Genomic DNA, 23,683 nt, shown 5'->3' on the forward strand with positions numbered 1-23,683 from the left:
CCCCTCCTGCCCCCAAACTCCCTCCCAGAGCCTGCACCCCCACCCCAGCCCAGAGCCTGCACCCAAACTCCGTCCCAGAGCCTGCACTCCTCAACCCTCCTCCTGCACCCCTGCCCCACCCCGGAGCCTGCACCTTCACCCCCTCCTGCACCCCTGCCCCAGCCTGGAGCCTGCACCCCTCACCCCCCTACTGCACCTCCACCCCCTGCCGCAGCTCAGAGCCTGCACCCAGCACCCAAACTCCCTCCCAGAGCCTGCACCCTCACCCCAGCCCAGAGCCTGCACCCCTCACCCCCTCCTACACCTCCACCCCCTGCCCCTGCCTGGAGTCTGCACCCAGTACTCAAACTCCCTCCCAGAGCCTGCACCCCCTCCCTCTGCACCTCCTCCTGTCCCCAAACTCCCTCCCAGAGCCTGCACCCCCACCCCAGCCCAGAGCCTGCACCCAAACTCTGTCCCAAAGCCTGCACCTCTCACCCCCTCCTGTACCCCATCCCCCTGCCCCAGCATGAAGCCTGCACCCAGCACCCAAACTCCATCCCAGAGCCTGCACCCCAGGCCTCCTCCCCCCACACAAACTCCCTCCCAAAGCCCACCTCTCACCCCTTCTGCACCCAAACTCCCTCCCATAGTCTGCATCCCTCCTGCACCCCAATCCCCTGCCCCAGCCTAGGGTCTGCACCCCAGACCTCCTCCCCCCACCCAAACTCCCTCCCAGAGCCTTAGGCAGGTGCGGGGGGAGTTTGGGGTGGGGCGGGCTCTGGGCATTCTGGGCACCACCAAAATTTCTACAAACCCGCCGCCCCTATTTACAAACATCAACTAATGCACCCTCTCTGCCGTAGATAAATTGGTATCACCATTGCTATTATACAGATGAGAAAACTGGCAGAGAGGTGAAATAAGTTGTGTACTTAAACCATAGAGCTGCAGTGTGAGAGCAGATATTAAAATTCAGGAGATTCCCAGTTTTGGGCTCACACTACACTCGCTAATATACAAATAAACCTTTCTTTGGTTGGAAGAGTGACTACTTTGAAATAATCCCTGTCTCATCCCTCTTTCCCATGCTGCCAACTGTCTCACAGAAAAGAAATAAAGTGAAACTCCAGTAGTTAAAAACATTGGAAACAACCATTTCCTCCGATAATGTAACCGCACATTTTCTGTTCCTCCAGAAGGGTCCCTGAAGAGCAGCTCTTCACATCCACCTCCGAGGAGGCAATTGTCACTCCCAACTGCCACAGAACCTTCTGATTCCAACATTCAATCCTTCTGTTGAAGGGGCATCATTCAAAACACTCTGCTTGCTACTGTGAATACCACTGGGGGGGGGAGGGGAGGTGATTCGGTCCACGTGTACCCTGTTAGCATATGCAACAGGGTGTTCTGCTGTCATGCTCTTAGCACAACTGTTGGAATGCATTCATGGCAGTGACGTGCCCTGATGCCACAACTGCAACGAAAATATCTGAACATGGATATGACACTGGATGACTGCTTGAAACTGGATTCTTTCTCTGGGCAGTGGCACTCAACAGCACATTTCAATCCAAATAAATTGCATGATGCAGCATGAAGGAGCTGCTGTTCTGAAAACAGGAGATACTCTTAGTTAAGTCCTGATTGGGACCATAGTAATGAGGCATTACTACAATTCTAAAACTTCTTCCTATGGCATCTTTGATAAGTATTAAAATCTAAACTTTTTCATGCCAGGGCTCTGAATACCCTAATGTTGGCTTCAATTTAGTTTGCTAGGGTAGTGACCACTAGTCTTCAAAATCTCAAATATAATAATTAAAACACAAAAATCTTTGCATGTGGAATGGACAAGTTAAGCTATTATAAACTGATGGGCTTTGCATTAGCTGTAATCTCTAGGGAAAAAGATATGTCATTATGGATGGCAAAATTAGGATATCTGCTCACTCTGTGTCCAGCAGTCAAAAATGTGAATGAGATATTAGTATGTATTATAATGCTATCATGCCTGGAGCCATACCACTTCAAGCAGTGAGAGTGTTTCATCTCATAAATTAGGCACAGCTAGACTGGGTCAGTCCTTAGGAAATTCATGTGCCACAGGTATTGGTGCTAGTGATTCACTAGATAGCATGGGAGCCAGTACTGAGTTGGAAAACAAACAGAGTGCCAGGTAGTACTCTGCTGCTGCAGTTGCCTTCTTTCATATAAGATCAAGGTCATTGTCAATAAAGATCCCATGGCATGGTTTGTAAGTGCTAAATCCAGTGTACTGAATTAAATTCAAACCTAAAAATCGCTCAATGACAGCCTTATAAAATCATTGATATAGGCCAGAGTTACAAAAGATTATGTACCTTGTCATAAAGTGTGGAGGGAGAGAGATTACTATGCACTGAATGCAATGGCCATCTTACTTTTTATAATCAAATCCAAATAAAACATATCAACCAAAACCAATCAGCATGAACCAACATCGTCAATTAATAAAACATACAAAAGGAGAAATTTAAAATGGAAATCAGGATACACAACTGGATCCCCATTCATTTATTGGACACTTGTCAATAACTACTATTTCTGAACTGCAAGAGCTTAGTGGTCCCTTCCAGTTCTAGGAGATAGGTTATCTCCATTAATTAGTGATTCTTTGGCTACTTCTTGATCCTATTTGTTATTGTCCTGTCATCCCTTTATACCAGTTAGGTTGTTTATCACACTAATTGTTTTGCTGTTACATTGTGCTCCCCACAACTGTTTGTTGCAGTTACCTGTTGTCTCTTGTCTTATACTTAAATTGTAAGCACATTGGGGCCTGGACCATTTCTTCATTATGTGTGTGTACAGTGCCTCACACAATGAGGTGCTGATCCCTGATGGGGGACCTTAGATGCTCCCTTGATACAAATAAATAACAGTATTGCCAACCCCAACATTTTAGAATTATGAGATTTTAAATAAAATTGAATCGTGTTCTTTGGTCTGACTTGTGATTTGATCTCCCTATGCCCCAGTATATATGCATGCAACATTGACAGTGTTACCAACTTTCACAAATGTATACCAGATAGGTAGGGCCCTACCATATTAATGGTCCATTTTGGTCAATTTCACAGTCATAGGATTTTAAAAATAGTAAATTTCATGATTTCAGCTATTTAAATCTGAAATTTCATGGTGTTGTAATTGTAGCGGTTCTGAGCCCAAAGGAGTTTTGGGGGGGGATGTCACAAAGTTATTGTAGAGGGGAGCGGTTGTGGTACTGCTACTCTTACTTCTGCGTAGTTGGCAGTGGCACTGCCTTCAGAGCTGGGCAGCTGGAGAATGGAGGCTGCTGGATTTTTCACATTTGCTGTCTGGTCACCCTAAGCGCAGAAGTAATGGTGGCAATAACACAATCCCCCTGAAATTTGAGAAAGGCTGGTCTTCCCCATGACATCTGTATAGTATAGGCCCGGGGTCGGCAACCTCTGGTAAGCATCCTGGCGGGCCGGGCCAGTGTGTTTACCTGCCGCGTTGGCAGGTTCGGCCAATCACGGCTCCCACTGGCCGCCGTTCACCGTCCCAGGTAGGGTGACCAGATGTCCGGATTTTATATGGACAGTCCCGATATTTGGGGCTTTTTCTTATATAGGCCCCTATTACCCCGCCACCCCCTGTTCCAGATTTTTCACACTTGTTATCTAGTGACCCTAGCCCCAGGCCAATGGGGGCGGCGGGAAGCCGTGGCCGGCACATCCCTTGCCCGTGCCGCTTCCCAGAGGATATCAGGCTAGAATGACCCATTAGGTCCGTTCTGTATTAAATCCTCTCCCCAGACTTAATAGCATCTAAAGAGCCGGACCTAGAGTAGATTGAGCGCCAGACCCGCTCAGGCCCTGGGCAGGTTTGTGTGAGGCCTGAGAGAGCTGAAACGTTAGCTCTAGTTCAGTAGGAGGCCCGTGGAAAGTAAATGGTTAACAATGGCTTTGCCTATCGCAAGATGGCGCCCGGAGTTCTCTCCTCCCTCCCTGGGACGTGAGAGGCGGTCAGGATCGTGCGGGAGCGTCGCACGGCGGTGACGCACATTGGGGGCGCGGGGTAGTGGAGTTTGTTGCGCTGCTGGAGGCGAACATGGCGGGCGTCGCTGATGCCGCCGCTCCCGGCAGCAGCGGGGACGGGAGGCGAGGCGGCGCCCCGGAGCAGCAGCAGCAGGACGCGGGAAGGGGGGAGCAGAAAAGCAGCTGTTCGAGCGGTGAGTCCTGGCCGCCGGCCGGCGGCTCCGGGCAGCCGCCGCAGCGAACCGAAACCCTGGGCTTCTACGAGAGCGACCGGGAGCGGAAAAAGAAGAGAAGCGTCTCAGGTGAGGGGCAGGGGCCCGGCTGGGGCTCGGGGTGAGGCGCCGGGAAGGGTGGGGTTGAAGTTAGCGAGGAGAGAGGCTGGCTGGGGGTGAGGAGCGTGCTGGGGAGGGGGGTCCCCAGGGAGGCCGGGAGTGGAGCTGTCCCTTCCAGCTGGCTGGACTGGGGGAGCCTTCCGGACAGCCCGGGACCCCGAGAGCAGCGGGCGCTGAAGCAGGGCCTTTCAGAGAGGGAGTTTGGTTCCGGGCTGTCAAAGCGGTGGTCATGTGAGTGCTGCGATAGTAAGTGTCTCACTGATGCACTCAGCAAACACTCTGTTTAAAGTCTGCGACCAAAAGTGTTCAACGTGGGGGCCTAAAGTCAGCCTCTTACATTTGGTTTTAGGCTACTAAGTGAACGTGGCCTGGTAAATCCACAGCTCCTAAATTCTGCATATCCGTTTAAGAGCATTTTAGGCACCTATGGTTGAAAATTTTGGCCAGAGACTTTAAAAACTGTGCAACATAGTTCAAATATGGGTGGTATGTAGCATCTGTGGTAGCTTAAGTGACGTCAGAAGTCTTTGTGAACTAGTTAACAATGTCTTATTAGTCATTACATCTGCTTATTTTCTCCTTATGCTTAGATTTGGTAAGTGATGTACCTTTAAAAAAGGTCTAAGTGATTTATATCTTTAAATCAAATTTACAGTTGTGTTCAATAAAGGGGACCAGAATAGTGGCATTTCCATGTAGTTTCATGTAATGTGTACAATGATAAAAAGATCAACTGTAATCAATAAGTATTATAAATCAATGTTAGGAGAAGTCAGTGGGTAATTTATTGCTATGACTTCAGCTAAGAAAACGATTCCACAAAATAGTGTACTGTATTCCAAACTAATTTTACAGAGTTTCAGATGTAGATAGGTACTGTGTTTTGTCTGTTATACTGTTTTGAACTATTTGGGTGTGTTTGTCCAGTGTTCTGTCACTGAGGCACAGAAAACACTTACTGAATAAACAGTTTTTGATAAATGAATTTGCTTAATACAGAATATTGTAATTTGAGAAATCTATTTAGTCTCTAGAACGAAATATAAGTATTGTATATTGTATAAGCCTCCAAAAATGTAATTATGCATTGTTATATGTGGTCTTCAGTTTAGCTACATTTAGTTTAAATGACCATTTGTAAGAGGAAAATAATGTAAGGAAAATGTAATAATTTTTGCCATCAAGCTACAATTGTATGCAGACTTGCACTTGAATTGCTGCTGTTTCCAAGTCCTGTATTCTGTCATCTTTAGAAGAAACAGATAAATCTTTTATCGTTTAAAAAAAATAAAATTAGTGTAGTTTATTGTGTTGGTGGTTCTGATTTAACTCTTAAGATTCTAAATATTGATATTTATTATATATGATATTAGAACTGTTAACATAATACCTTGCTAAAAATGGCTTTTGAAAACAGGTTTGAAGAAGAAATCAAACTTTGAGACTGTTCATCTACCGCTTTATGGATTTGAGCATAAGTTTACATTAGAATAGAAAACAGAGTAGGTATGATTTTCATTGAACTGTTTACTAAAAGCTGAATTATTTCCATTCAAGCTTTACTAGTGTTATATCAGCCTCAAATTCTACCGCATTCCTGACAACTGTGTTATGTCATAAGATTTATAGGATCATTTTGCCTTTGTGGTATTAATGAAACTGCATTAACGTTAAATCACCACAACTACTGATTTCGCTTGATTACGATATTACAAATTTTTTATAGTAAAATGGAAATGGAATGTTATATTTAGGATTTATACTGATGTACCCAAAAAGTTGTTGAGTAAATAATATGTTTAGGTATCTTTCTAAAATGTCTTCCTATGTAGAAAAAATACAAAACATATATTTTAACATTAGTTTTGAATAAATAATATTTAAATTCAGGTATATAAGAGCCAATAGTTCATAATGGATTTCAAGAATAAAAAAACCTTTATTTAGAAAAAAAATACAATAAACTGTCTTTGCTTAATGTTTACTTACCTTGATATAAAAACTAAAAGAACTTCACTTATATCTGGCTCTAGCAATATGCTCAAATTGTACAAGTTCCCAAAATTAAAAATAGTTCCTTCTGTTATAATATAAGCAAGTTAGCATAGACAGGATGTTCTGGGGAGGCCACAAGAGGAAATAACTGATTTTTCTGAAGCTTGTATTGTCATATTGATTCACTTCTGGGACTTTTGAATCCAGCTTAAACATATACTTATTTCAAGTGACGAGAAGGTAGTAGCTTGGCATTTTGGAAATGACAGAGCAATTTATATGTAATGGGAGCATAGAGTGAGCCATAGATAAGGTTGTGTTTACATTCTTATAAATGGGTTTCTCCTTTTCTACTTAGTGCTTTATATTATATTTTTCATGCGAGTATCTACATGTTGCAGTATACCTTAGGTAAATCAGTATCTTTGTCCTTTAAAAAAGTCTGTTTTAACTTCTTACATTTTGAGGGAGATTATACTCAAAACAAATAAAGCACAAAGTTCTTCAGTCTGTATTTGTCCACTGAGTCCTTGTTTTCCTTTCTACTGCTGCCAGTTTTCAATTCTTGCCTCAGGTTGGGAAATGGCAGTAGGGACACAGCATGTATTTTAGACAGTCAGGATGAGGATAGAACTGGCATACAGTTGGTAGTTACCATTCAGATCATGAGAAGGCTGCATTTGTGAAGGAAAGAGGTACTTTTCCAGCCCATGGAGAGGGTTTGGCCTAGGGGAAGGCTTGGGAATAGAATGTTTCTTGTGAGAAGGTATGGTGGTGTGATACCAAACTCCTGTTGGAGATATTTTGTGTTTTGGCATATCCCGAACTAGTCAAAAGTAGACCAGTGCCTTTGTCAAGCTCTTCATAAACTTGAAAATCCGCGTCAAGAGGTCTTCTGTAATGGATTATTGATATGGTCCTGACAACACTGATGAAAGTTCCTTTTGAACTTCCTCTCCATTCCTATGATTTTGGGTTTTTTATACAGAAGGTCATTTTCTGGATGGCAATACCTCTAGCTTTCAAAATACATTAGCTTTGGCTCCCAGTCTCTTATCCATGGTATATCAGATTTTACAAAGATAAAGTGGTAGTGTAGACTAGTTTGATTCCTTTCCAGGGTGATGTCAGAGTTCCACCTTAAGCCTATGATCCTGCCAAAATTTTCCCCCTGCATCCACGTGCCTGGCCATCTTGATGAGGCCCTTCTCTATATACTCAATGTTAAAGATCCTTGGGGTCCTATTTGGAGCAGACTAGAGCCCTTATAAAGTCCACCCAAGTACTTTTTTCAGTTCACACTAGTTCATTGGGGAATACTGTTACCAAGAGGACCATGTCTACATGACTATCTGATTGTATTTCACATTGCTTTGACGTATTTGGTCTGAACTAGACAGCTATGTCACTCTGCCTGAGCCAAGGTTATTGCACCAGCCTGTTTTAGTGATGTTTCCATTATCATAGACATCTGCAAAGCAGCTAAAAGTTCTTCTCCCCATTTACCAAAAGAGGTTTTGTTTTGCTTTAGGATGTCCATTATTTTCAGTTGACTAAATTTCTAAATGCCCCTCTCCCCCATTTGCTCATTCTACAGTCTTGTATGTTGTGCTTGATTCTGAGTTTTGAGAAGAATCTTAGTCCTCCTTGTGATGTAGATTTTAAAATATATATAAACCTATTTGTTAACTGTGAACCTTGCCCTCATTGCTTATTTGTTCTCATTTTCTTTTCAGCTATCCCTGAGGCTTCTTTCTTTCTGGGAGGGAGAATTCTGCATAGATACCTTTGGAGAAGGAAAATTGCTTGCTTGTATTTTTTGCTTCTCTCAAACTAACATCTTGCAGGATTCCCACTCACCTGCCCACCTTCCCTCAGTTTCGAGGGTATTTGTTGAAGTGGGGTTTTTTGTCTTGCAAAATGCTTTGCACTTATTTTTGAGGCACATTTCTATCTTATATTTACATTGTTTTGGGAGATTTGCCTCCTGCAAGGAGGAACAGACTAGAATATTATGAGGAGACTCGTAGTTGGCGGGGTGATGCATGATAGCTAAAGCTAAGATTTTGTCATGGAGGTCGCGGAAGTCACGGAATCAGTGACTGAGTCGCCATGGGCGACAAGGGGTACCCCAAATATCCCAGCTGTTGCATGGGGTACCCCACAGCTCCTGGCCACTACAGGGAGTACCCCGCAGGTCCTGGCTGCCTTGAGCGGAGGGGGACCCCAGCTCTAAGCGGGCAGAGGGGGCCCCTGGACCTCCGAGCCCAATACCTGGTGGAGGGGTCCCCGGAACTCTCAGCCAGCTGCCCAGCGGCTCCTCATTTTGTCAGTGATGTTTTTAGTAAAAAGAGAGATATTTTCAGGTCACAGGCTTCCGTGAATTTTTCTGTATTGCCTGTGACCTGTCTGTGACTGTTACTAAAAATATCTGTGACAAAAATCTTTGCCTTAATGATAACCAGTAGTACATGTAGCTCACCATTTACGGCACCCCTCCATGGATTAAATATAAAAGCTGTATTTTTATCTTAAAAAGGCTAAGACCCAGGAGTGAGAATCCTATGTGATGGTATCTTAAGATAAACAAAATGAAATGGCAAGTAACTTTCCTTTTTTGCATTAGAAAGTTTTCAGTTCAACTCATTTAAGTCCCTATGCAGTGATTCCAGTATTATTGGAATTTCAGTTAGACCATAATAGTTGTATATTGTTGCTTTTATTCTGAATCTTAATGTTCTCAAATTAATTTTTACCAATCATGGTGAGATTGTTACAGGAGTTCAGGCAGGAATAGCATAGTCTGATGTTTCGGTGGATCAAAATATATATCTTATCAGGGTGTCTAAAGCATCTGTTTAATATCTACCCGACGAAGAAAGGGAAGTCGTCTATGGCCTGTGTTATGCAGGAGGTCAGACTACATTATTACAGAGTTCTCTTCTAGCCTTCTTTGAGCTGTGGTCCAAGTGTAGTATCTGTTGACAGTAACTGGTATAGAATAGGATAAGTCTCTTCTTGCTGGCCTACCAAAGTGCCTCAACCTTGACAGGGGTGTGTCTCTTCTTCTCTTGGGCTGGATGAGTTTACACATAACATATTCTTGCAGATGGGAGGAGATGCTCCTAGTGTGAAGAATCCCTGACTTCATCTTTTAGAGACTGAGGAAGTCAACTCTGCAGCTTTTCTAATGTCTTCTTTGCCAAGGTTCAAGCATTCCAACCCAGGTCAACAACTGGTAGCATCAAATATTTTTTACTAATGACCTTGCTTATTAGCTTCTCTGGATGGTAGCACAGAAAATCTAGGCGGTCACATTTAAAAATAGCTCTTTAAATTTGCTTATTTGCCAGGATTGCACATTTTTAATGATGCCTCCATAAATGTTCTTTTCAGTTATGAGATTCCCACTGTGCAATTGGATTTACTGAGCTGGAACTTCATCTCTGACTGTCCTCAGTACTTTGACCAATCAGTGGCAATATAAATCCTGGGTGAGAGCACTATTTCTCAAATTATTCCCTGCTCTCAAATCATCAGTTACGGACCTTATTGATTGATGAACTCATTGAGGATGGAACTAAATCCCCAGTTCAGTAGGCCAAACTCTGAAGGCACTGCTGTCCTAGTCCAGACTACAATTGATGCAGATGGATGGGGCAGAACTGGGGTGGCCATGAAGTGGGACATTTTTAGGCTCAAAGTTACAAATTTTCTAACCATCACAGGCTCTGGAATAGCCTTCCAACAGGAGTAGTGGGAACAAACAATCTAACTAGTTTTAAGATGGATCTTGATAAATTTATCAATGGGGTTATATGACGGGCCCAGACTTCACTCCAGTCCTATATTCCTATTAGGCTCCACAATGGAGCACTAAAGGAAGATGTGGTCTTATAAAACCCATCTTCCTTCAGTGTTCTGCTCAGAAACTTTGTACGTATATGAGGTTGGGATGAGAGCACCAGGAGATGTGGATCCCCCCTCAGTTCCCAAAGGAATCACAGGTTTGGGGACCCAGAAACAGATTTTAGGGATGGTGAGAGTTGTGGAGAGAGAAAATTGAAAGCAAATTGCTTAAAGGGAGAATGTCAGCTTGAAAGTTAATCAAGTGGAGGAAAAAATGTGATTAATTTCATGTGCTACACTTGCCCCTTAATCCCCCGATAAATATTTTTCTCTAATCTTTCAGCTACAGGAATTCAAGGAGTTGTTTGTAGCAATAGTAGGTACAATATTTCCAGACACACGTGATTTTTTTTTTTTTTTAAGTCTAGTGTTCCACTGATCAGTTAACTCACCAAATAAACAACCCAAAAGAACAGGAAACCTTAAAATACCCTCCCTGTTCAAATATTTGAATCTCTCCATTGAAAGAATGGGGGCAGATTTTCTCTCTTTCTCCATCCTGCAATAAAGATGAAATTCAAGCCACTGAAAGTTTTCAATTGAAACAACGGCTTTTGTTGTTCTTAAACTGAAAGAAATCCGACATTGTTTTTAGATGGCGTTCCATTCCATTACAGGTTTAAGCTAAAAGGAACATTCCATTCTGAGAGTAGTTGCCACATTGATGCTACCACTTCCATGATTTGTAGATACAGTTTCCTTATCCTGTTAACCACTATCTTGCACATTTGTTTTATCACCATTGAAATATAGGGTATTGGTCTTAATGAGATAGAAAACGATCTGATTAGTCTAAGATTTAATTTGGTGGGTTGAATTGTGTTGTTTTAATGCCTATCAAACACTTGTTTTAAAAACTCTTACCCAAACTGTGGAAACAAGTATAGATTGATGTCCATGGCAATGTGACCTAGTTATCAGAGCCCAGGACCTGGAGTTCTTATACACTCTGCCCCTGATTTGCTTCTGTGATCTTGGGCAGGGGATTTAACCTCTGTTTCGCTGTTTAAGTGGTGGTGGTAATTTTCTGCATCAGACAGGAGGATTGATTAATGCAGTGTTTCCCAACTTGTGGGGCATGTCTCAGGCCATATCTATGCTATAATGACTATAGCAGCATAGCTATGGTGCCATAGCTCTGCTGGCATAGTCGCATAATGTGGACACAGCCTACACCAATGGAAGGGGTTTTTCTGTCGGTGTAGGAACACCGTCTCCAAGAGCAAGAGTAGCTGGGTCAATGGAAATATCCTTCCATTGACCTAGCTGTGTCTACACCAGGGAATAGGTCGGCATAACTACAGTTCTCAGGAGTGTGGATTTTTCACACTGTAGCTGGCTCAACCTATATTTTAAGCATATACCAGGCCTCACTTGGCCAAGGTGAAGGACAAGCCAGTGGCGGGCATAGACAGACCTCTCTATGCTTCACTAAAGTGTCAGCTTTCATTAATAATAATAATAATAATAATAAAGTATAGCTGTTATTGTTGCAAAGAAAACCTTCAGAATATGAAGTTTATAACCAATACCTGAAGCCACGTTTACACTATAAACTTACATCTGTATAACTATGCCACTTAGGGGTGAAAAATCCACATCCCTGAGTGACACAGTTATACTGACCTAACCCCCCCAGTGTAGATAGCGTTACATAGATGGAAGGGCTTCTCCCATCAGCATAGCTACTGCCTCTATCTGAGAGATATTTAACTACACTGACAGAAGAAACTCTCCTCTCGGATAGTAGCATCTTCACTGAAGCGCTACAGTGGCACAGCTGCACTGGTGCAGCGTTTTAAGTGTAGACCTGCCCTGAATTTGTAGAGAGCCAGAAACAATAGCTGTGTGGTGTGAATTGCCCCTTTCATTTCAGTGGGTACTAATTCAGGTGCCAGTGGTGATATCTTAAATGTCAACATTGTTAACTCTTTCGCCTCTCTTCAAAGCATATAAGAAAGGAGAAGTATCATTATCTACACTTTCATTTAGTAAAGTAGAGCAAGAAGGTGGAAGATGTATAAATTAAGATGTGTAGGCTGTATGCACACATGGCAGGGTTGCAGAGACAAGTATGGGGCAGTAATTGGTTTCATTTTCCTGATGCTCAGCATGAAAAATTTGGGAAATACTGGAATAATGCTTGTAAAGGAAGTGCTACATTTAATGCCTTGCCTGTGTCTACACTACAAACTTTGGTCAATGCAAGTTACATTGGCGCACAGCCACTGAAGTTTGTGTATTTCACAGTCACATGCCTACTTGGCTGCATGGGCCAGCACTGTGCATACTCACCAAGAGTGCTTGTATTAATGCAAAGTGTGGTACACCACAGGAAGGTATCCCAGTGTGCTACGTGCCACAATCTGGCTTGCTCCCTTTTTGGGAAATGTTTACAATGTGTTCTGAAATAGAAATGACTTACCCAGGTTTTTCTGGGAGCCACAAGTCAAGTTCCCAGCATGCAACTATCCCCGTCCATGTCCCATAATTTTCTCACCTTTTTTTAAAAAGTCCCACGCACCTGCATGGGACTTTTTGATGTCTGCCATCTCTGACAGATGCATAAAGCCTGCAAGGCTATTCACTATTCTCATAAATGTTGCAAATTCAGGACACGATTCTTCTGTATTTGCAGATCCTTGGGAAATACTGCAGCAATGGGGGTCATGATGATTTCTTAGACAGTTTTCTAAGGGACAGATGAAAAAGAATTCAAGGTTGTTGGTGTTTACAGAGGAACTGCAGATGATGGAGCCTGAAAAATGAGCATTGACTGGTGGGATTGCATTGTAATGCAAGCTTGGGATGATGTGTGGTAGCTGCAGAACTTTTGAACATGAAAGCCACATTCCTGGCTCTGTGTGCCAAGCTCAACTCAGTTCTGTAGTGCAGAATGAGAACTGCACTGATAGGGGAGAAGGGACTGGTGGTCACACTCTGGAAGCTTGCAGTGCTGGATTGCTACCTGTCAGTTGGAAATCATTTTGGAGTAGAAAAATCATGTGTGTGCGCGTGTTCATGTTCTCCTGCAAGTGTATAGCACCATTAATCATCTCCTGCTATGCAGGACTAACTCTGGTGGAGGACTTTTAGCAGTGGGGTTCCCAAACTGCAGTGGGGGATAGATGGAATGCATATCCATATTTTGGCCCTAGCCCACCTTTCCACCAAGTACATCAACACAAAGGGCTACTTTTCTATGGTTATGCAAGCATTGGTGGATCACTGGGAACACTTCACTGATATCAGTGTGGGTTGGTCAGGGAAGGTGCCTGGCGCTTGCATCTTTAAGAACATAGGACTATTCAGAAAGCTGCAAGCAGGGATGTTCTTTCCTGGCCAACAGATTACCAATGGTGGTATTGAAATGTCAATAGCTATTCTGGGGCGCCTAGCCTACCCCTTGCTGCTGGCTTATGAAGCTGTACATTTACCCCAAGAACAGACTCAGGGATTCCAGAGTAGCCCTTCTATTTGTTATTTTCAGGTTCCCCAGATGCTGATTTATTAATCTGTTCCTGCAAGGTGAAAGGAGGGGAGCTGCCCTAGTGAAATTGCCAAGGTTTACCAAGAATCTCCCTATACCCTTCAGGAAACTCCTCAGAACAGACTAGATCTGTTTACCTGTGGGAGGACACTGATACAGCCCTCCACTCAAAGAATTGACATCCAGGCAGTACACTTTCCAAAACAAAGTATTTTCTTTATTTTACCAATTTTCCCTGATCCAATTCATCTAAACATAAATCAAAACATAAATCCATTAGCACACTCTTAGGGTCAGGTTAAAAATACCTGAACCATAAACATATAGTTAAAGCAATACTAAGTGACTGTATTATGCATGTGGTGATCAGTCACCTGCAGTCACTGACAACAATCTTGTATCTAAGGCAAGTCTACACTACCGTGCTACATCAGCTTCACTGCTGTAGTGCCTGGTATAGATGCACTGTGCCGATGGGAGAGCACTCTCTCGTCGGCATAATTACTCCACCTCAATGAGAGGCAGAAGCTATGTCGGCAGGAGCATCTCCTGCTGACGTAGCGCAGTCTGGATAACATTTTAAGTCGATGTAACTTGCGTTGCTCAGGGGACTGTGTTTTTTCACACCCCTGAGCAGCCTAAGTTATATCAACTTAAGCGGTAGTGTAGACAAGCCCTTAAACTTTATACATATAGAACAATGTAACGTTCATAACACAAACACACATCTTTATTAACCCAAACATACAAACACACATATTTATTAATCCTATTTTTATTCTACATTTACACTATAGCTAGCATGCTTATTCTCTGTAGATGTCTCTTCTTCTGCTCTGTCAAGGTCCTTCTGCTCTGTCCCAGCAGTGCTGCTGCTGCTTCTCGCTGCTCCTGACCATTCGACTGACTGACAACCACACACTTTTGCCTGCTGACTGTCTGCCTTATGTTCATAGGCCTTGTCTACACTACGAGAGTAGTTCGATTTTACTTGCATCGAATTTTTGTAATCGATATTGCAAAGTCGAACGTGTGTGTCCACACTAAGGACAGTAATTCGACTTTGTGCGTCCACACTAACGGTGAAAGCGTCGACATTCGAAGCGGTGCACTGTGGTCAGCTATCCCACAGTTCCCGCAGTCCCCTCTGCCCATTGGAATTCTGGGTGTAGCCGGCAATGCCTTCTGGGTAACAAAATGAGTCCAGGGTGCTTTTGGGAAACTGTCGTCATCTGTCCATCACTCCCGCCCTCCCTCCCTGAAAGCGCCGGCGGGAAATCAGTTCGCGCACTTTTCCAGTCATTGACAGCGCGGACGCCACTGTACTCCGAGCATGGAGCCCGCTGCGACCGTCGCTGCAGTTGTGGCCGCTCTCAACGCCTCGCAGCTTATCTTAAAGGTTTCCCTGAGGCAGATGCAGAAAAGTCAGGCGAGGAGGCTACGGCACCGCGGTGATGTCCTGAAGTCTGAGAGTAGCACAGACCTGTCAGAAAGCAGGGGACCCAGCGCCGAGGACATCACAGTGGCAATGGGTCATGTTGATGCCGTGGAACGGCGATTCTGGGCACGGGAAACAAGCACTGAGTGGTGGGACCGCATAGTGCTGCAGGTCTGGGATGAATCCCAGTGGCTGCGAAACTTTCGCATGCGGAAGGGAACTTTCCTGGAACTTTGTGAGTTGCTGTCCCCTGCCCTGAAGCGCAGTGACACCCGATTGCGAGCTGCACTGAGTGTACAGAAGCGAGTGGCCATAGCCCTCTGGAAGCTTGCAACGCCAGACAGCTACCGGTCAGTCGCGAACCAGTTTGGGGTGGGCAAATCTACCGTGGGGGTTGTTGTGATGCAAGTAGCGAAGGCAATCGTTGATGTACTGCTGCCAAAGGTAGTGACCCTGGGAAACGTGGAGGCGATCATAGATGGCTTCGCAGCGATGGGATTCCCAAACTGCGGTGGGGCCATAGATGGAACTCACATCCCTATCCTGGCACCGGACCACCAGGCCACCCAGTACATTAACCGAAAGGGCTACTTTTCCATGGTGCTGCAAGCACTGGTGGACCACAGGGGACGTTTTACCAACATCTACGTCGGATGGCCGGGCAAGGTTCATGACGCTCGTGTTTTCAGGAACTCTGGTCTGTTTAGACGGCTGCAACAAGGTATTTACTTCCCGGACCACAAAATAACTGTTGGGGATGTGGAGATGCCTATAGTCATCCTCGGGGACCCAGCCTACCCGCTAATGCCCTGGCTCATGAAGCCCTATACTGGCGCCCTGGACACTGAAAAAGAACTCTTCAACTACCGGCTGAGCAAGTGCAGAATGGTGGTGGAGTGTGCTTTTGGCCGTCTCAAGGGGAGATGGAGAAGCTTACTGACTCGCTGTGATCTCAGCGAAACCAATATCCCCATTGTTATAGCAGCTTGCTGTGTGCTCCACAATCTCTGTGAGAGCAAGGGGAAGACCTTTATGGCGGGGTGGGAGGTTGAGGAAAATAGCCTGGCTGCTGATTACTCACAGCCAGACAGCCGGGCGATTAGAAGAGACCAGCGGGAAGCGCTGTGCGTCCGTGAGGCTTTGAAAGCAAAGTTCCTGAGTGAGCAGGGTAACCTGTGACTTTAAAGTTTGTGTTACTGAGAAGCTAAACCTGCCCCCGTTTCTTTACCCAGTTAATGTTGACTATCCTATCCAGTTACATACCCCCTTCACCCCCCCTCCAACACACGTGTCGAAATAAAAATAGTTCTACTTTGTTAAAGCACACCGTTTTCTTTAATACTGTTTTCGCGGGAATTTTTTAAAACTGGGACGCAGACTGTGGTGCGGAGCGGGTGTAGTGTTGTGACGCGAATGCAGCTTCTAAACTCAAGGATTGACAGGCTCCGCTGCGGTGGGATGCTTGTTTCAACGGAGCCTGTCACCCTTTCTGATCGGGACTGTGTGTATGGGGGGTCTATGTGACTTTGTGGCAGGGGGAGGACGGTTACAGATCCCATGCTGTGTGGCTCTGTGATCCTGCCTAAGGACCGGCGCTTAAGATCTGTAACTGCCCTCCCCCGCCACAAAGTCACAGAGCAACCCACCCCCCCCCCCACATTACATCAAAACAACCTCCCAGACTAACCGGGGTAACTAGTCACTGCATCACTGCACTGTGTATGTGCCCTGCTGCTGTGCCTGCCCTCGACTATGTACCCTGCCAAAGGAGACTGTCCTGTCCAATTACCAACCCCCTTTCCCCTCCTCCTCCAAAAGAACATGATTGAAACAGTAGTTAACAGAAACGAATTTTTTATTATCAACTACACATGGCATTGGGAGGTGAAACTTGGACGTGGGCTTGTGTCAGGCGGGAAGGAAAGAACTTTTCAAATTTTGGGAAATGAGAGCCTTCTGCTACTAGAGCTCTCTGCAGGGGTGGAGTGAGACTTAGCAGGGACTCTGCCGCCTCTCCTTCTTTGCACTTTGGGTGAGGTGGGTATGGGACTTGGTGGCGGGGGAGGGCGGTTAGAGATGGACTGCAGCGGGGCTCTGTCCTCCTGCCTCCGTTCCTGCAGAACATCCACAAGGCGCCGGAGCGTGTCCGTTTGCTCCCTCAGTAGTCCAAGCAGCGTTTGAGTCGCCTGCTGGTCTTCCTGCCGCCACCTCTCCTCCCGATCCATGTTGGCTTGGTGCATTCGGGTCAAGTTCTCCCGCCACTGGGTCTGCTGTGCTGCCTGGGCTTGGGAACAGGCCATAAGCTCAGAGAACATGTCCTCCCGTGTCCTCTTCTTCCTACGCCTAATCCGCGCTAGCCTCTGGGAGTGTGATTCCAGGCTAGGTTGTGAGACAGTCGCAGACGGGGCTGTGGAAATGGGAAAAAGGGAGTGAATTCCTCAGAAAGATAAATGTAGTTGTGAACAAAGAACATAGTCTTTCTCTGTGAACAAGACCATGCACAGCACCTTTCACATGCGCACTCAGCACAAGGTCGAATTCTCGGCCTTCGCGTTCAGTGCCTGGGGTCTTGAACAGCACATTTGAGAAGCGAGGCAGCACAACGGAATTTCTGTTGCAGGCAGACATGATAAGCCGTACACTTGTGGCAGTTTAAAACTTTTATGAAAGGTTTCAGAGTAGCAGCCGTGTTAGTCTGTATCCGCAAAAAGAAGAACAGGAGGACTTGTGGCACCTTAGAGACTAACAAATTTATTAGAGCATAAGCTTTCGTGGACTATAGCCCACTTCTTCGGATGCATATAGAATGGAACATATATTGAGGAGATATATAGAATGGAACATATATTGAGGAGATATATATGGATAGACTTTACAAAAACTAGACAAGCCATTTACAAGACAAACTTTGCCTCTCTACAAAGGAAAAAGGACACTAAACTATCTAAACTGCTACATGCCACAAGCAGCCACAACAGTAGTTCCCTTAACCCACCCAGCAATATTGTTAATCTTTCCAGCTATACTCTTAGCCCAGCAGAAGAGTCTGTCCTATCTCGGGGCCTCTCCTTTTGTCCCTCCAGACCCATGAATATGATACAGTTCTGCGGTGACCTAGAATCCTACTTTCGACGTCTCCGACTCAAAGAATATTTCCAACATACCTCTGAACAGCATACTAACCCACAGAATCCTCCCTACCAGCACTACAAAAAAAAGGATTCTGCGTGGACTCCTCCGGACGGTCGAAACAACAGACTGGATTTCTACATAGAGTGCTTCCGTCGACGTGCAAAGGCTGAAATTGTGGAAAAGCAACATCACTTGCCACATAACCTCAGCCATGCAGAACACAACGCCATCTACAGCCTCAGAAACAACCCTGACATCATAATCAAAAAGGCTGACAAAGGAGGTGCTGTCGTCATCATTAATAAATTGGAATATGACCAGGAGGCTGCTAGACAGCTCTCTAACACCACATTCTACAGGCCATTATCCTCTGATCCCACTGAGGATTACCTAAAGAAACTACACCATCTGCTAAAAAAACTCCCTGACAAAGCACAGGAACAAATCTGTACAGACACATGCCTAGAACCCCGACCAGGGGTATTCTATTTGCTACCCAAGATCCATAAACCTGGATATCCTGGACGCCCCATCATCTCAGGCATTGGCACCCTAACATCAGGCTTGTCTGGTTATGTAGACTCTCTCCTCAGACCCTACGCTACCAGCACTCCCAGCTATCTTCGAGACACCACTGACTTCCTGAGGAAACTACAATCCATCGGTGATCTTCCAGAAAACACCATCCTGGCCACTATGGACGTAGAAGCCCTCTACACCAATATTCCACACAAAGATGGACTACAAGCTATCAGGAACAGTATCCCTGATAATATCACAGCTAACCTGGTGGCTGAACTTTGTGATTTTGTCCTCACCCACAACTATTTCACATTTGGGGACAATATATACCTTCAAGTCAGCGGCACTGCTATGGGTACCCGCATGGCCCCACAATATGCCAACATTTTTATGGCTGACTTAGAACAACGCTTCCTTAGCTCTCGTCCCCTAACGCCCCTACTCTACTTGCGCTACATTGATGACATCTTCATCATCTGGACCCATGGAAAAGAAGCCCTTGAGGAATTTCACCATGATTTCAATAATTTCCATCCCACCATCAACCTCAGCCTAGATCAATCCACACAAGTGGTCCATTTCCTGGACACTACTGTGCTAATAAGCGATGGTCACATAAATACCACCCTATACCGGAAACCTACTGACCGCTACACTTACCTACATGCCTCCAGCTTCCATCCAGGACACACCACACGATCCATTGTCTACAGCCAAGCTCTAAGATATAACCGCATTTGCTCCAATCCCTCGGATAGAGACAAGCACCTACAAGATCTCTATCAAGCATTCTTAAAACTACAATACCCACCTGCTGAAGTGAAAAAACAGATTGACAGAGCCAGACGAGTACCCAGAAGTCACCTCCTACAAGACAGGCCCAACAAAGAAAATAACAGAACACCACTAGCTGTCACCTTCAGCCCCCAACTAAAACCTCTCCAGCGCATCATCAGAGATCTACAACCTATCCTGAAAGATGATCCTTTACTCTCACAGATCTTGGGAGACAGACCTGTCCTCGCTTACAGACAACCCCCCAACCTAAAGCAAATACTCACCAGCAACCACACATCACTGAACAAAACCACTAACCCAGGAACCTATCCTTGTAACAAACCCCGATGTCAACTCTGTCCACATATCTATTCCAGTGACATCATCATAGGACCTAATCACATCAGCCATACCATCAGGGGCTCGTTCACCTGCACATCTACCAATGTGATATATGCCATCATGTGCCAGCAATGCCCCTCTGCCATGTACATTGGCCAAACCGGACAGTCTCTACGCAAAAGAATTAATGGACACAAATCTGACATCAGGAATCAAAATACTCAAAAACCAGTGGGAGAACACTTTAACCTGTCTGGTCATTCAGTGACAGACCTGCGGGTGGCTATATTACAACAGAAAAACTTCAAAAACAGACTCCAACGAGAAACTGCTGAGCTAGAATTGATATGCAAACTAGACACAATCAACTCCGGTTTGAATAAGGACTGGGAATGGTTGGGCCATTACAAACATTGAAATCTATCTCCCCTTGTAAGTATTCTCACACTTGTTATCTAACTGTCTGTCTGTGCTGGGCTAGCTTGATTATCACTTCAAAAGTTTTTTTCTCTTAATTAATTGGCCTCTCAGAGGTGGTAAGACAACTCCCACCTGTTTATGCTCTCTGTATGTGTGTATATATATCTCCTCAATATATGTTCCATTCTATATGCATCCGAAGAAGTGGGCTATAGTCCACGAAAGCTTATGCTCTAATAAATTTGTTAGTCTCTAAGGTGCCACAAGTCCTCCTGTTCTTCTTAAAACTTTTATATTACCACTGGCCTCATTTCACATTTAAAGCAATGTCAGTCCCTGCTGCCAGCAATCCGGCAAGCGGGAACTCTGCCCCTGTCCCACCCCCTCGCGGCTGTCCCCGGGAACGATCCCTTTCGGCTGCCCCTCTCCCGCCTCCACCGCGTGTCTGCAAACCAGCGGTTACAGTTCTGTAAAGGAACGGGAAAGCAGTCCCAACACTAACATTCCCCTACCTAATTAAAAGCAGGTCACCATGGCCGACATCACCCTGATGAGGATCTCCGAGAGCGACAAAGAGAGAGTGCTCCGGGAAAGCCTCCAAAGACCAGGGCCGTATGCCGCCCTGCTGTGCAGAGCAATGATCCCCGAGTACTTGATAATCTCGTGGCGCGGCAACGTGTCGTACTTCGGAGGACCCAATAAGGCCGCTCTCCCCAAGAACCTCATGCAACGGCTTTCAAATTACCTCCAGGAGAGCTTCATCGAGATGTCCCAGGAGGATTACTGCTCTATCCCCGGACACATAGACCGCATTTTACTGTAGCTGCAGTAGCAGGGAATAAACAGTAGAGCGGCTTGTGCAGGACAATCACTGAAAACCGGACATTGCTAGATTTCTTTTCAAAACTTGCACTGCCCATTACTAAACCGTTAAGCGCCTAGGGCACACTAATCATGAACAACCCATTCTTTTAATTGTTAATATTCCTGTTTTGTTAAAAATAAATGTTTAGATGTTTACAACACTTACTGGCTGATCCTTCACCAGATTCTGTGTCCGGGGTAACGGCTGGGGACGCTTCGTAGGGGATCTCTGTAAGGGTGATGAAGAGATCCTGGCTGTCAGGGAAATCAGCGTTGTGAGCGCTGCCGACTGCCTCGTCCTCCTCATCTCCTTCCTCATCTTCCCCGTCCCCTAACATGTCCGAGGAACCGGCCGTGGACAGTATCCCATCCTCAGAGTCCACGGTCACTGGTGGGGTAGTGGTGGCGGCCGCACCGAGGATGGAATGCAGTGCCTCGTAGAAACGGGATGTCTGGGGATGGGATCCGGAGCGTCCGTTTGCCTCTTTGGTCTTCTGGTAGCCTTGTCTCAGCTCCTTGATTTTCACGCCGGCACTGCGTTGCATCCCGGCTGTATCCTCTCTCTGCCATGTCTTTAGAGATCTTCTCGTAGATCTTTGCATTCCTTCTTTTGGATCGCAGCTCGGAAAGCACGGACTCATCGCCCCACACAGCGATGAGATCCAAGACTTCACGATCAGTCCATGCTGGGGCTCTCTTTCTATTCCCAGACTGCACGGCCATCACTGCTGGAGAGCTCTGCATCGTTGCCAGTGCTGCTGTGCTCGCCACGATGTCCAGACAGGAAATGAGATTCAAACTGGCCAGACAGGAAAAGGAATTCAAATTCAAATTTTCCCGGGGCTTTTCCTGTGTGGCTGGTCAGAGCATCCGAGCTCGCACTGCTGTCCAGAGCGTCAACAGAGTGGTGCACTGTGGGATAGCTCCCGGAGCTATTAACGTCGATTTCCATCCACACCTAGCCTAATTCGACATGGCCATGTCGAATTTAGCGCTACTCCCCTCGTCGGGGAGGAGTACAGAAGTCGAATTAAAGAGACCTCTATGTCGAACTAAATACCATTGCAGTGTGGACGGGTGCAGGGTTAATTCGATGTAACGGCGCTAACTTCGACATAAACGCCTAGTGTAGACCAGGCCATATTTTGGCCTGCTCTGATTGGTTATTCTTTCACTCCTTCCTTATCCTCCAATGAAATTTAGACCCTTTCTGATTGGTCTGTACTTAGTCCAATCACAACTGCTAAATCTAACTGTCAATCAAAGCTGTTACATAATAAGTCTTAGTATTATCGTCTGTTTACTTTTATGGTCTGGTGACCCTCACCTAGTTTTGGAGAAGTATGCCTGACTGACCTCTCCCTGCAGTGTTGGAGTGACCTTTACTTAGCCAAAGTCTCATTTGTCTGCCTGCCAACATGCTAGCCATAGGGGAACCCAAAACTGCTATTTCACTCTTCTTGGCTGTGTGCCAACATTTTACTCACACCAATTTACCAAAACTATTAAACTGTAAACAATTACCTCATCCCTTTTAATCTGTATCCAATTGTTAATTTATGCATCCTAATGCTAAGGCCTGCTGTTGCCACCCTATTTCTTACCAACCTAGTTAATTTTATTTTAGTTCTTCTCTTATTTTTCGGTTAATGGTGGCAAGTCAATGTTTTCAGTGCTGTGCTTAGGAAACAGAATAGAGCAGCTCAAAATCTTTCATATCCGTGCACTTGCCTGCATAATATTTGTGAGGCAAAGGGAGAAAAGCTGTTGCCAAGTTGAGGGCAGAGATAGAGCGGCTGTCTGTTGAATTTGAACAGTCAGATGCAAGGGCCATTACAAGAGCTCAATGTGGAGCTATACAGGTGAGGGAGACTTTGAAAGAGCATTCTAACGGTCATCCACAGTAGTGTTTTCTGGGCCTGGAGATTTGAGTGCTGCTAAAAATCGCGTAGTGAGTGCTTGCTTTACATTTATAAATGTGACTGGGTATTTTCCTGAACCAAGAATTATGTGGTGCTTGTTGTGCATTTACAAGTGCTCTTTGCTTTGGGTACTGTTGTGCATTCTGAAATATTAGGTGTGAACTAATAAAGGCAACTTCATTCTCCAAAAACAGAACTTTATTGAGTTGGAAAAACAGTATGCAAAAAAAAGGGCAATATAATACAATTTATTTAAAATATAATTTTATTTTATTTAAATTAACAGAGTGAAACTTTAAAATTAGGATTTAGTCATTGGCTACAAGTACAAAAACTGTTTTTTTTCATGTCAGGGTAGGTAGAGCTGTGGTTTTCCTTGGTGTCCCGGGCATGGAGTGGTAAGGTAAGGGTGTGACCTGTGATACGATGTACGTAGTATGTTGCAGGGTATAGGGAGTAGTAACCATGGAGATCTCAAATATTTGCAGTGGGTGGAAAGTCTGGGATTTTGGGAC

The 23,683-nt window shown here is 45.1% G+C and overlaps 2 protein-coding genes across 5 annotated transcripts in view; one reads left to right on the plus strand and one right to left on the minus strand.

The window, feature by feature from the left end:
• The first annotated feature begins 4,044 nt into the window (after nt 1-4,044).
• Nucleotides 4,045-23,683, plus strand: part of TAPT1 (transmembrane anterior posterior transformation 1) — a 112,560-nt gene continuing 92,921 nt past the window's right edge. For 2 of the 4 annotated variants that reach the window (XM_005296156.5, XM_008174138.4), the window contains exon 1: nt 4,063-4,327. Coding sequence is in view for 2 of the 4 variants with exons in the window: in XM_005296157.5 (XP_005296214.3) it covers nt 4,099-4,327 (229 nt within the window). In the remaining 2 variants the exon portion in view is untranslated. Of the gene's footprint in view, nt 4,328-23,683 lie in introns of all 4 variants that reach the window. The other 2 variants (XM_005296157.5, XM_005296155.5) reach the window with 2 other exon arrangements.
• LOC135983761 (uncharacterized) lies at nt 17,027-22,023 on the minus strand. Its single transcript, XM_065597046.1, has 2 exons — nt 21,413-22,023; nt 17,027-17,596 (listed from the first exon to the last, which is right to left on the minus strand). The coding sequence occupies exons 1-2, from the start codon at nt 21,885-21,887 to the stop codon at nt 17,121-17,123; spliced, it is 951 nt and encodes a 316-aa protein (XP_065453118.1). The 5' UTR covers nt 21,888-22,023; the 3' UTR covers nt 17,027-17,120.

The sequence above is a fragment of the Chrysemys picta genome, chromosome 5, assembly GCF_011386835.1.
Source record: "Chrysemys picta bellii isolate R12L10 chromosome 5, ASM1138683v2, whole genome shotgun sequence".
NCBI classification, from domain to species: Eukaryota; Metazoa; Chordata; order Testudines; family Emydidae; genus Chrysemys; species Chrysemys picta.